This window comes from Calliphora vicina, chromosome 2 (assembly GCF_958450345.1).
Source record: "Calliphora vicina chromosome 2, idCalVici1.1, whole genome shotgun sequence".
In the NCBI taxonomy this organism is placed as follows: domain Eukaryota; kingdom Metazoa; phylum Arthropoda; class Insecta; order Diptera; family Calliphoridae; genus Calliphora; species Calliphora vicina.
In genome coordinates, this window is record NC_088781.1 from 6860087 (window position 1) to 6874882 (window position 14796).

At 29.6% G+C, this 14796-nt stretch overlaps 1 protein-coding gene across 1 annotated transcript; it reads left to right on the forward strand.

Annotated features, from left to right (window-relative positions):
* The first annotated feature begins 450 nt into the window (after positions 1-450).
* MFS3 (major facilitator superfamily transporter 3) lies at positions 451-10125 on the forward strand. The gene is made up of 5 exons (XM_065501699.1): positions 451-908; positions 7401-7627; positions 8491-9283; positions 9339-9625; positions 9697-10125. The coding sequence occupies exons 1-5, from the start codon at positions 869-871 to the stop codon at positions 9889-9891; spliced, it is 1542 nt and encodes a 513-aa protein (XP_065357771.1). The 5' UTR covers positions 451-868; the 3' UTR covers positions 9892-10125.
* Positions 10126-14796: the final 4671 nt, after the last annotated feature.

Sequence of the window (14796 nt, forward strand, 5' to 3'; positions counted from 1 at the left end):
TTACAAGTTTTTAAAAGTAAACGAACGGAATCCCGTAACTTCCAGTGATAATTTGGAAGACACAACTAATATTTATTAAAAAATTCATTCCAATTATGAATATATTTTTCCTGTGTACCTAATATGAGTTTGATTTTTCACTGTTTGTTTATAAATTTGTGTATTAAAAATTAAAAAGTCATAAAAATTAACAAAAATTTTATTTAAAAAACAAAAAAGACGAATTTCCCTTACATATGTATATTTTAATATTATTCTATGTAATGCGGTGATTTGTAAGCGATAACAAACAACAGTGACAATAAAAAAACACAATTTAATTAGAATATTGCATTTAAACAAACAAAAAAATAACGAACTTTTTTTAAACACTTTTGTTTAAATTTATTCACACGAAACTTGACGTCACGGTACAGTCAAAAGAAAAGCAAAACAAAACAAATGTTATTTAACAGTTAAGAGAGTGCAACCAAGCAAATGTAAGAGAACAAAAGATGTTATTAGCAGTAACATTTTCATAAACTTAACAACACATTTATGTAGTAGAATGTTTATAAAAATGTTGTAGGTATAAAAACACACTATGACACTTGAACGGCCAATGGGGCAAATGAAACAAAAAGCCGAAAGTTATCCAGAATTCAGTGGTAGTTGTTAATATACAGTTGGTGAAGATTGTTGTTGAACGGAAAGCGTTTTCCGATAAACGTGAGTGAGTGAACGCGCTTTAAAATACAATAATATTTGAAACAAAAAAGCGGAAGTGTTTTGTTTAAAAAAAAAATAAATAAAAGAATTTTTTTAATTTTCATGAATTAAACTATTTTTAAAAAAGTGTGAAAAAATATTTTTAAAAAAAAATACAAATATGGCAGAAGAAGTACCAGCTAAGGGTAGCATATTAGGCAGTAAGTACTAAACAAAACTCTTTTGTTTAAACATTTCAAAAGAATAAAACAAAAACACTCAAACAAACATTAAAATAACGGCTGCCAAAAGTGCTTTGATGTTTTAAAAATATCGAAAGAAAGAATGAAAAGAACATTTAAATTTAAACTGAGAAAAAGTGGTTGTGTATCCACCCAAACAACAAAAAATTTCAAAGATATAGCTAACGCATAATTATTTTACACGCGTATGACCTTAAGTTGTTTTTTAAAGGTCAATCCTACATACAATACCTACTGTCATACATAAAGCAACGAAATCCTGTAGGACTTGTTTAACGACACCGTTACAAAAACAACATAAACCCGAAAAGAGAAGCAAAGAGAAGAGAAAGCTTCTTCAAAATTTGCTACGGGTGTGTGTACGTGCTTGTGTGTGTGTATTATATATATAATTTATATTTTTATGATTTCGTTTATAGTTTTTCCTCATTTTCTATCTGTTTCGCAAAAATTTCATAATTGAAATTCCAAACAAATTCACAAAATCAACACAGATTTCAAATATTTATTTCCTAGTGAGTAGTGTGGTAAATTAATAAATAAAGGTCGTTTAGAAGTCAAAGATTGCCATATCCAAGAACAAATAAATATTGATATAAAATTGCAGCAAAACAAAAGCAGGTTCTGTAAAAATTTTGGAATTTGTTTACTTTGTGTGTTGTGGTTTTTAAGCAACCAATATAAAAATTTCTAGATTTTTATTTTTATTTGTTTTTGTTTACTATTTGATTTTTTAGTTTAAATAATAATATGCGATTAAATTGTTATTGATAAACTTGTGCTAACCAATCTAAATATGAACATTTCATTTATGGTCTGCACGTTTTTTAAATTTATGTTTGTTTTTGTTATCTTTAGCTAATTTTTTAAAATAAAAACAAATAAAATCTCGAATTTTTAAATTATTTACATAAAAACCAACAGCAAAAATAACAGGAGAAAAATATAAAACTTGAAACCATGTCTAGTTATGTATATCATGTAATTTTTCTGAGGTTTGCTGTGTGTAAACCTTTTTAGCGCAGTAGTAAAACCGCAAAACATAATTTTAACATTGGGCCGTACACTACAACAACAACAAATACACCGCTATAAATAAGAAATGAATGTCATACAAGTCATATTCCAACCAACCACCACCCACCACTTACAAGGCATACAAAACTTCAAATGTGACATTTATTATTGAAAATAGGTCATTTAATCAAACTCTCTCTGCAATAGTAGAATAACGTTATAGTCATGAATGTTTATAAAAATGTGTTTAAAAAAAGCCGGTATTATTTAAATATTTTTAATTTAATACAAATATCGATTCAATTATTAATTAAATAAATCAAAATTTTAAATTATAAATATATTTTTCAGTATCTCCACGCCCTATTTCAACAAATAGATATCTATCAGTACTTTTTACTCGAAGATATTGATTTGAAATTAATGTCAAGTTACTAGGGAGATCGGCCCGGTTTTTAATAACCGCTTTTTTGGTAAGGTCGATTTCGGTTTTTTTGAAAAGCTCGCATTTCGAATATCGAAGAAACCGGTTTTTTCTCCTCGAATAGCCGGTTTTTTCTAAAAGTGTATTTTATGAGTTCTAGTGTATTAAAAAATTTAAATATTCAAACAAAAAAAATCGATATACTCCAAAGCATTTAAACTGTGTTTTACTTATTCATAAGAGATTATTTTACCTTCAGAAGGTCTTCAAATTTACTGACGTTAACGATCTTCGGGTCAAATTTGACACAAATAGAAAATAAATTTGTTTAAAAAAAACCTAACGTACTTGTTGACATTTGAATTTAAATTAAAGTCATAAAATATCACAAATATCATTTTTAGAAAAAATGTAATTTTAATTTCAAAATGGGTAAAGTTTTACCCATAATAAAACCGAAACCGGTTTATATTAAATTGCTATTTTTCGAAGAAACCGAAAACCAAGTTATCTTTGAGGTGAATTTATCTGCTGGGTATTTTACATCGTAAATTGTATCTATTTGTTATTTCGAATTAATTAATTAAATTTCAGCTTTATTCACAACAAAACAGATTCTTCTTTAGCTTCATTCAATTCATAGGGTAACATGGAGACGAGACGTAATTGCAACAAATACAAAATACATGCAAGTCAATGTATTTTGTTGTTGTATCAGATATATAATTTGTTGTATTTTTGTTTGATAAATCGGTGTGTCTCGTCTCTATGTTTAATTTTCTATGGATAAATTTTAGTTTATTCTGTTTTGTTTTAAATAATTTACAAACTTTAATTGATTTAACAAAAGACTATTTGTAATAGATTTGGAGTGAAGAAACCTTGAATGATTCAATAAGGAATTAAGTCTATTGAGAATGAATTCTCAAAGGAATAAATTACTAAGGAATTAAGCCTATGAACTAATTCTTTAACTTAACGTATTCTTTAATGGAATGGTTAAGAGATCAAATTTAATTTGATTTTGAAAATTGAATTAAGTTTATTAATAAAACCTTTGAATGAAACAAATTAGAAATTATGTTTATATGTTTATATTCTAGTGTTCCTAATCTCCCGGACTTTTTCCCTTTAAAAGAAAACATATAAAGAAATTCCCGAAAAATCCAGACAAAAATTTCCCGAAAATGTCTAAAAAAAATATTCCGGGGAATATTCTAGTCTATTCTTTATTTTTTTTATTTTGCTTTTGCAGATACACCCAGAGTTTTAGTCCAGCACACTATCGACTAGTCTATCGGGGTATCCGATTGTATACACAAAGGAAACAGATTCGTAGTAGCAACCGAATTTGTTGCGAATGATTCGGTAGCACACATAGTTGATAATGTTGATAAAGAAGAATTTCGGTTGAAGCATCCAAACTTTTGTTACCCCTTCTAAATTTTCTTAAAAACAACTATAAAATTCGGTCACTAAGGAAGAATCATTCGTTTGCTATCATGAATCAGTTTTTTCTGTTTAGGTATTTACTATTTTTTTATCGAAATTTCACACATAGAGAAAATATACATAGAGCGGAAACTAGAAAAAAACTCAAACAAAAATATTACTCAAAAAATATTACAGTGTTGTTTTTGTTTTCAAATATTTTTTTTACTAATACATTCTCACCACTTAGGTTTTTGACAACTAAGTTAGGTCTTTGACAGGAGAGTTTCCGCTCTATGTATATTTTCTCTATGATTTCACATATGAGTAGCAGAGGTGTATTCGAGTTTACAGACGAGTTTGCTTTCAAAGTTTTTTTTGGTTTAAGTCACATCAAAGAATGCATTTGAAAACTCAAACTGATTTCAAATGTACTCTGTTAGTTTAAATATTAATAGAAAGCCAGCAATAATCGCTTTTGAATTTGAAAATTGAGAAAATGTTGAATTTTTATATTTTATGGACCGAAAAACCGTTATTACTCTTATCTTCATAAAATAAAAGACTAATGGCGTTTTATTTTCTGGCATAAATGATGCCTTTATTCTATCCCTTTTTTATTTTACGCTTCTTTGCATTATTTTCTGAAAAAAAATGTAGTTTGGTAAGAGTATAACCCGGGGCACACTTAGAAAGGTGACTGCATCACTACAACAATACAAAAACAACATGTACTTTGTTTTTGTTAAAAAGTAGGTGAACTGTCAAAGTTGCCTGTTGTTGTTTTTTCGCCAGAACAACCACAAGTGAATTGACAATTCAAATTTAATAAAAAAAAATAATCAGCTGTTTCATCGCAGTCACATTTCTAAGTGTGCCCTGGTATAACCTTTTTTTTCAAATATTGTTGCCCTAAAACACCGAAAATATGCTACATGATTCACCCTCAATTTTATCAAAGGGTTAGGAAGGCACCACTTTTTAAACAGCTTTTCTTGTTGTTGTTTTTGAAGTTCGTTTGTATTAATTAGAAGAATTAAACTGGAGTTTTAGAATATTTAGAAGCTACATAAAAGAAAATTGCATAAATGGTAATGGTTTTTATTCTACTTATTGTGATTGTTAAAGATGTAACACATTATGCGGGTATCTTTAACATTTTGTATCAGAAAAGAAAATGCTCTAATGTCCCAAAACTAAGATTCCAAAATGAGTATAAACATTGCAATATTTTGTAAATTCACAATAATATACATTTAATTACCTTTTTGACTACAGCAAACACAATTATTCCCGGTTAATTTAATTTGATAACAGGTCAAACTGATATGGTAGACTTTTATAAACAAATTTTATAGATAAAATAATAAATTATGAATATTGTTCTACATTAATACAGGCGCGTTTTACTAATTGATTAAATTTTGTCACCAACAGAACTAGTGGCATAAGTATGTATATAAATTATTACCAATAACAAACAATATTGATGATATTCATTAAAATGATTTCGAATATAAATCCCTCTCCCTATATTCTACACTACAAACAAATCTCTCGTTTATCAAAAAAACACATTTTCAAGGAAATAGTCGAGACCAGCATAGATAAAAATACTAAATACTACTATGCCTACACACTATTGTTCATGCTACGCTAATCAATTACGTCTTAATTCTCCAAGATATCGTCTTCAGGCCACCGCAGCACATGGTCTAGCGACGTGATTGATAACTGACCCACGACAACAGGATTGTTAAAAATAAACGAAACGAATTTATTTATTTATTTGTTTGTTACCAAGTATCTTGTCTATTTATGTATGTTTCATGTGCTTGCTTATAAATTAGATGGATGTCAGTCATCATATTTGGAAAATTATATAATAACAGGAGAGCTAGACATGACTGAAAATATTATGGTTGGCAAACAAAATATATACTACTTTTGATTTCGTCAAATTTATAAATCTATTTAATATTGTTGACATCATTAAATTTTATACTTAGGGTATTCACACGGTCTACTATTTGGTCATATTGTCATAATGTTCTAATATATTATGATAGTTTAAACAAATTTTTGTTGTGTTTCAAACGAAGAAGTTCTAACTAATAAGACTATTTGTACTATGTTTATTGTTTTGTCATAAAATACAATTTTTTGTTTAAAACACAACAACAACTATTATAATATTTTGACAATAAGACTAATAGCAGACCGTGTGAATACCCCAACTATTTTTAAATAACCACATTATTTTTATATGAATTTTAAAAATAAAAATCAGCCACACTCGGAAATCTTTCATTTTGAAATTTTATTATTTAAACAACTTAAAACGGCATTTTCTATACGACTAGAAGAGTTAAATCCATAGAGACGAGACACTCCGTATTATCAAACATGGACTAACATGTATTTTTTTGTTGCAGGAGTTAGGTTTTTCACAATTCCATTTTGTCTTTAAATGAAGTTTATATGTCTTCCGATTAAAATTCAATTCGGCTTTTTATACCCTACACCACCATAGTGGGGAGGGTATTATGCGTTTGTGCAGATGTTTGTAACGCCCAAAAATATTAGTCTAATTAGTATACCGATCGACTTAGAATCACTTTCTGAGTCGATTAAGCGATGTCCGTCCGTCCGTCTGGTCGGCTGGCTGGCTGGCTGTCCATGTAAACCTAGTGCGCAGAGTACAGGTCGCAATTTTGAAGATATTTCGATCAAATTTGGTACATATTATTTTTTCGGCTCAAGGACCAAGCCTATTGAAACTGGCTGAAATCGGTCCACTATTTCACCTAGCCCCCATACAAATGTCCTCCCGAAATTGGACTTTATCGGTCATAAATGTTTAATTTATATATGTATCTCCACAAATTCCGCTCCAAATAAGTTTTATATACACAAAATTCATGTCACCAAATTTTGTTACGATCGGTCCATAATTAGTCATAGCTCCCATATAGACCCGCTTCCGAAAATCACTTTAACGTGCATAAATCTCTTAAAAATGTTGGTAAACACACAAAATTCAACATAGTTAACTTTAATATAGACATAAATCACACGACCTAATTTCATGGTGATCGGTCCATAATTGGTCATAGCCCCCATATAACCCCACTTCCGAAAATCACTCAAAAATATAAATTATTGAAATTTTAAAAGAAAAATTTTTTTTGCTCTTTTACTTAGTGTAGGGTATTATATGGTCGGGCTTGACCGACCATACTTTCTTACTTGTTGTTACTGTTATATATAACGAATTTCTCAAAATAGTTTGTAACAAAACACTGTATAGTAAATCAAAATCATACTACAAATTGTATAAGTATTTTAAACATATCGTTATTTACACACATTTCAAAATCATAGAAGTCAAACATGTATTAATTTACAGTATATCGCCAATATCAAAAACTGAGCGAAGCACACATTTGACAGCAGGATATTTATTTATTTATTGTCATGGCCAAGCCCCTACACTACACTACAATCCTAATATACCCCTCCTTAAATTATGTCTTTATTAGTGATTTATTTACCCTTTCCACTATTTTCTTTTACAGAATGTCTACCAGCACGTTATATTTTGGCCATTTTGGGTTCAATTGGTATGGCCATTATTTATGGCTTGAAAGTAAATCTTAGTGTTGCTATGGTTGCCATGTTAAATCACACTGCTGTCGGACATGGTTCTCATGGTGGAGGTCATGGTGGAAATGTCAGCACAACAGTTTCGGAGCATGAAATTTGTGAGGCACCAGGCGGTGCCACAAATGCAACCAAAAGTCAGGTAAGAAAACATAGTCGGTCAAGCACGACCATATAACATAGAGTAAATGAGCAAAAACATTTTTGTTTTAAAATTTCAATATCGTAAGTGGAAGCTATGACCAAATATGGACCGATCATCATAAAACTAGGTGTCATGACTTCCATATATATGTATAAAACTTATTTGGAGCTAAATTTGTGTATATATATAGTAGGGTTCCTAATTTCCAGGACTTTTTTCTTTCCCGGGATGAACTTACAAATTCTTTTCATTCCCGTGATTTTTTATACTAAATTAAACCAAAAACCAATAATATTCCCGGGAATTCCCGGAAAATGTTGCCGTGTAGGAACCGAAAACATTTATGACCGAAAAAGTCCTATTTCGGGAGGATATTTGTTGGGGACTAGGTGAAATAATGGGCCGATTTCAGCCAGTTAAAATAGGATTCGTACTTTGCGCACAAGGTTTACATGGACAGCCAGTCAGCCAGACTGGCGGACATCGGTCTTAGTTGTATTTTTCCGTTTTTTTAAACAAAAAATCCCGCTTGCTATAAATTAAATGTATTCTAGAACTTTTTTTTAATGCACGGGTATTGGTTTTTGTTTACTTTTTTATTTAAATATGTGTGTTATGAGCTGTGGTCTGTTTGTTTTTGCCAAATGAAATGGCTATTTTTAGAAAATTATTATTTCAAACCAAAGTTTCCATAACAGGTAGATGGTATTTTTAAAGTAAACAGTCAAATATTGACTCTAGTTATTTCTTAAACTATTAGCAATACTTAGAACAATATGCTCAACTAACTCGTGTTAAAACAACCTATTATTTATTTAAATTTAAATTATAAATTTTAACAAAACTTTTCTTAATTTCAGGATGGTCCCTTTGCATGGAGTGAACCTTTGCAGGGTACTTTGCTGAGTTGCTACTTCTGGGGTTACTTGGTTTCACAAATGCCCAGTGCACGTATAGCTGAAAATTTCTCCGCCAAATGGGTCATGTGCTTTTCCGTGGCTATTAATGTTGTGTGTACTTTATTGACTCCAGTTATGACCGAATTACATTATGTTGGTTTGATTATAATGCGTGTGCTGGAGGGTGTTGGTGGTGGTGCCACATTCCCCGCTATGCATTGTATGATTGCAGCCTGGTCACCACCCAATGAAAGATCTGTAATGTCCACCATTATTTATGTGGGTACATCGTTCGGTACGGCTATTTCCATACTTTTGGCTGGTGTATTGTCCGGTAGTTACGGTTGGGAATCTGTCTTCTATGTTATGGGTGGCCTAAGTTGTCTTTGGATGTTCTTGTGGGTAGTTTTGGTACAAGATAATCCCAATAAACAAAGATTTATCAGCATTGAAGAAAGACAAATGATTAACGCATCCTTGGGTCAAGAAACTGAACAGGCTCCTGTTAAGGAAGAACATCCACCCGTGCCATGGAAGAAGGTGTTGACATCGGTTCCATTCTGGGCTATTTTGATTGCCCATTGCTGCAGCAACTGGGGCTGGTACATGTTCCTCATTGAGATTCCCTTCTACATGAAACAAGTGTTGGCCTTTAATGTCTCCACCAATGCTGCTCTCAGTGCTTTACCCTATTTCCCCATGTTGATCTTCAGTATTATTTTGGGCAAAACTCTTGATACTCTCAAAGCCAAAAGTAAGTTTTTAACATAACCACAAAACTATTTGAAAATTCATTTTTAAAATTTCAGAAAAAATCACCACCACCATTGCTCGTAAAACTGCCACTTCCATATGCACCATCATTCCGGCCATTTGTCTATTGAGTTTATGTTACATCGGCTGCAAACACACGGCCGCTGTCGTTATTATGACCATTGGCATCATAGCTATGGGTGGTATGTTCTCCGGCTTCCTCTCCAATCACATCGATATTGCTCCCAACTATGCCGGTACTCTGGTGGCCATAACCAATACCGCTGCCACTTTGCCTGGTATTATTGTGCCCTTGTTTGTGGGTTTCATTACCAAAGGAAATGTAAGTCTTTCATCTTTCTGCTTAAAACGATTTTTTATTTATTGCTTAATTTCCATCTTTAATCATTTTAGCAAAACATTGGCGCCTGGCGTATTATTTTCTTTGTAACCATAGTCTTGTTCATTATCGAATTCTTGGTATTTGTCATCTTTGGCTCGGGCGAAGAACAACCCTGGAACAAAATGCCCCAAAAATCGGATCCAGAACAAGTTCAACAAGATGAAAATACCCCCTTAAAAGGCCTAAACAAAACTAGTGCTTCTTAAACTAAAACACACTGCAAGCAACAAATGTACAACTAATATCCTTTTAAGGATTTAAAAATTTATAATACTTATAAGTTTAAATTAACTGTATAAATTGTATAAGTTATAATATTTGTTAATTTACTTTTATACAAAAACATACAAGCTTTATGTTTAATTGTTTTTCTCACTGTGTACTTTTATGAATGTTTAACTACCTCTGAATTTATTTATAAACATATAAAACATAACTAACTATCTCCGCCGCCTTTGTACTTACAAACAAAACCATTTGCATTATCACTCTCAATTTTAGTATTGAATGATAAAAAATAATTAAGTAGACTTACCTGAACATACATACATACTTAAATACTACATTAATTAATTAATTGATAATTATTATTTTAGATGTACAACAACAATATATATAACTAAATGTCATTATTGCATGTTATAAATATTTAGAAAATTTATACAAATATAGGATGACAAATAAAAAAAAAAAATCAAGCCTCTTTTTATTTAACTGTTCGCCAGAAACATTCCTCTGAAAATCATCTCAATCTGTGATCGTTTGTGAGCACACAGTTACCAATCACTTAGCTATATATATAAGGTCACAAAAAACCAGTTTCGGTTAGACTCTAATATCTAATGATAGACATTAATGCCATAGAAATTCGGACCAACAATTTTTTAAAACAAATTTTTTATTGAAAGAATCGATTTTTGGTATAAAATATGAGTGATCACAGATTGACCTTATTTTCCTTAAAATCGCTGTATTTACAAAATTATGGACGATTTAAGATATTTGAGTTTTATATACCTAACATCGATTTTTGATATAAAATGTGAGTGATCACAGATTGACCTTATTTTCCTTAAAATCGCTGTATTTACGAAGTTATGGACGATTTAAGATATTTGAGTTTTTCATACTAAAAGTCGATTTTTGGTATAAAATGTGAGTGATCACAGATTAACCTTATTTTCCTTTAAATCGCTGTATTTACAAAGTTATGGACGATTTAAGATATTTGAGTTTTTCATACTAAAAATCGATTTTTGGTATAAAATGTGAGTGATCACAGATTGACCTTATTTTCATTTAAATCGCCGTATTTACAAAGTTATGGACGATTTAAGATATTTGAGTTTTTCATACTATAAATCGATTTTTGGTATAAAATGTGAGTGATCACAGATTGACCTTATTTTCCTTAAAATAGCTGTATTTACAAAGTTATGGACGATTTAAGATATTTGAGTTTTTCATACTAAAAGTCGATTTTTTCCTTTAAATCGCTGTATTTACAAAGTTATGGACGATTTAAGATATTTGAGTTTTTCATACTAAAAGTCGATTTTTGGTATAAAATATGAGTGATCACAGATTGACCTTATTTTCCTTTAAATCGCTGTATTTACGAAGTTATGGACGATTTAAGATATTTGAGTTTTTCATACTATAAATCGATTTTTGGTATAAAATGTGAGTGATCACAGATTGACCTTATTTTCCTTAAAATAGCTGTATTTACAAAGTTATGGACGATTTAAGATATTTGAGTTTTTCATACTAAAAATCGATTTTCGGTATAAAATGTGAGTGATCACAGATTGACCTTATTTTCCTTAAAATAGCTGTATTTACAAAGTTATGGACGATTTAAGATATTTGAGTTTTTCATACTAAAAATCGATTTTCGGTATAAAATATTAGTGATCACAGATTGACATTATTTTCCTTTAAATCGCTGTATTTACAAAGTTATGGACGATTTAAGATATTTGAGTTTTTCATACTATAAATCGATTTTTGGTATAAAATGTGATTGACCTTATTTTCATTTAAATCGCCGTATTTACAAAGTTATGGACGATTTAAGATATTTGAGTTTTTCATACTAAAAGTCGATTTTTGGTATAAAATATGAGTGATCACAGATTGACCTTATTTTCCTTTAAATCGCTGTATTTACGAAGTTATGGACGATTTAAGATATTTGAGTTTTATATATAAAAAATCGATTTTCGGTATAAAATATGAGTGATCACAGATTGACCTTATTTTCCTTCAAATCGCTGTATTTACGAAGTTATGGACGATTTAAGATATTTGAATTTTTCATACTAAAAATCGATTTTTGGTATAAAATGTGAGTGATCACAGATTGACCTTATTTTCCTTTAAATCGCTGTATTTACAAAGTTATGGACGATTTAAGATATTTGAGTTTTTCAAACTATAAATCGATTTTCGGTATAAAATATTAGTGATCACAGATTGACCTTATTTTCCTTTAAATCGCTGTATTTACAAAGTTATGGACGATTTAAGATATTTGAGTTTTTCATACTAAAAGTCGATTTTTGGTATAAAATGTGAGTGATCACAGATTGACCTTATTTTCCTTAAAATCGCTGTATTTACAAAGTTATGGACGATTTAAGATATTTGAATTTTTCATACTAAAAATCGATTTTTGGTATAAAATGTGAGTGATCACAGATTGACCTTATTTTCCTTTAAATCGCTGTATTTACAAAGTTATGGACGATTTAAGATATTTGAGTTTTTCATACTATAAATCGATTTTTGGTATAAAATGTGAGTGATCACAGATTGACCTTATTTTCCTTTAAATCGCTGTATTTACAAAGTTATGGACGATTTAAGATATTTGAATTTTTCATACTAAAAATCGATTTTTGGTATAAAATGTGAGTGATCACAGATTGACCTTATTTTCCTTTAAATCGCTGTATTTACAAAGTTATGGACGATTTAAGATATTTGAGTTTTTCATACTATAAATCGATTTTTGGTATAAAATGTGAGTGATCACAGATTGACCTTATTTTCCTTTAAATCGCTGTATTTACAAAGTTATGGACGATTTAAGATATTTGAATTTTTCATACTAAAAATCGATTTTTGGTATAAAATGTGAGTGATCACAGATTGACCTTATTTTCCTTTAAATCGCTGTATTTACAAAGTTATGGACGATTTAAGATATTTGAGTTTTTCAAACTATAAATCGATTTTCGGTATAAAATATTAGTGATCACAGATTGACCTTATTTTCCTTTAAATCGCTGTATTTACAAAGTTATGGACGATTTAAGATATTTGAGTTTTTCAAACTATAAATCGATTTTTGGTATAAAATGTGAGTGATCACAGATTGACCTTATTTTCCTTTAAATCGCTGTATTTACAAAGTTATGGACGATTTAAGATATTTGAGTTTTTCAAACTATAAATCGATTTTTGGTATAAAATGTGAGTGATCACAGATTGACCTTATTTTCCTTTAAATCGCTGTATTTACAAAGTTATGGACGATTTAAGATATTTGTGTTTTTCATACTAAAAGTCGATTTTTGGTATAAAATATGAGTGATCACAGATTAACCTTATTTTCCTTTAAATCGCTGTATTTACAAAGTTATGGACGATTTAAGATATTTGAGTTTTTCATACTAAAAGTCGATTTTTGGTATAAAATGTGAGTGATCACAGATTGACCTTATTTTCCTTTAAATCGCTGTATTTGCAAAGTTATGGACGATTTAAGATATTTGAGCTTTTCATACTAAAAGTCGATTTTTGGTATAAAATGTGAGTGATCACAGATTGACCTTATTTTTCTTTAAATCGCTGTATTTACAAAGTTATGGACGATTTAAGATATTTGTGTTTTTCATACTAAAAGTCGATTTTTGGTATAAAATATGAGTGATCACAGATTAACCTTATTTTCCTTTAAATCGCTGTATTTACAAAGTTATGGACGATTTAAGATATTTGAGTTTTTCATACTAAAAGTCGATTTTTGGTATAAAATATGAGTGATCACAGATTGACCTTATTTTCCTTTAAATCGCTGTATTTACAAAGTTATGGATGATTTAAGATATTTGAGTTTTTTAATTCTAAAAATCGATTTTTGGTATAAAATACGAGTGATCACAGATTGATTGAAAATCGCGGTATTTTATTTTTTATTTATTATTATACAATTATAACTGAGATTTTCCACTTCTTTTAAAAAAGCTACATTGCAAAAACAATTTTAATAATAATGCTATAATAAAAATTTAGCAAACTTATATCTAACCTTAAAAACTAGGGTATGCAAATATTAGATAGAAAAAATATAATAGTATAGATAAAGATAATGATAAATAAAAACCAAACAAAAACAAATCTCAATTGCATACTGTATCAATTTTGTTATACAAATCATTAGTTAATAAAAATCATTATTTGCAAGATAATTAAAAATTTAGCTATTAAAGGTATGAAATGATTTAAGAGAATTTGGCAAACTATTAAATATCCTAGCTAGTAGCTACTCGCATATGGAATGAACGTTCCAAAATTGATGTCAGTCTTACACAATCCTACATTTGATATGATCAACAATTTGAATTGAACTACCACTAGCTAAAGGTAAACCAAAAATCATAGCTTTTGCTTTCGAAGTAACACGTTATTTCGAAGCCAATAACTTATATTAGAAATAATGTAATTAATCATCTGCTGCGTTACATAAAAAAATCGCCTTTCACCACAATAAAGAAAAAAAAAATCATCTGCATATGCAAATGGAATACAAGACGGAATATACTCAAAATCTCCAAAAATGTCATTAACGTTGATATTAAATAATATGGGTCCAAGTTACACCACCTCTTACTAGTAAAATACACGATACTTTACCAACAATTGAGACATACTGATATCGATTCATAAGATTTTAATATAAAAGTTTACAGGATGACAATAATTTCCGAAATCTCCGGAAATTCTGCGGTAATGATGTTTTTTGAACTAGACTTAAAGCTTCAAAACAAATGAGGAAGATTCATGCAACAAAAAAGATTTAACCCAAATAGACCAAAACATCA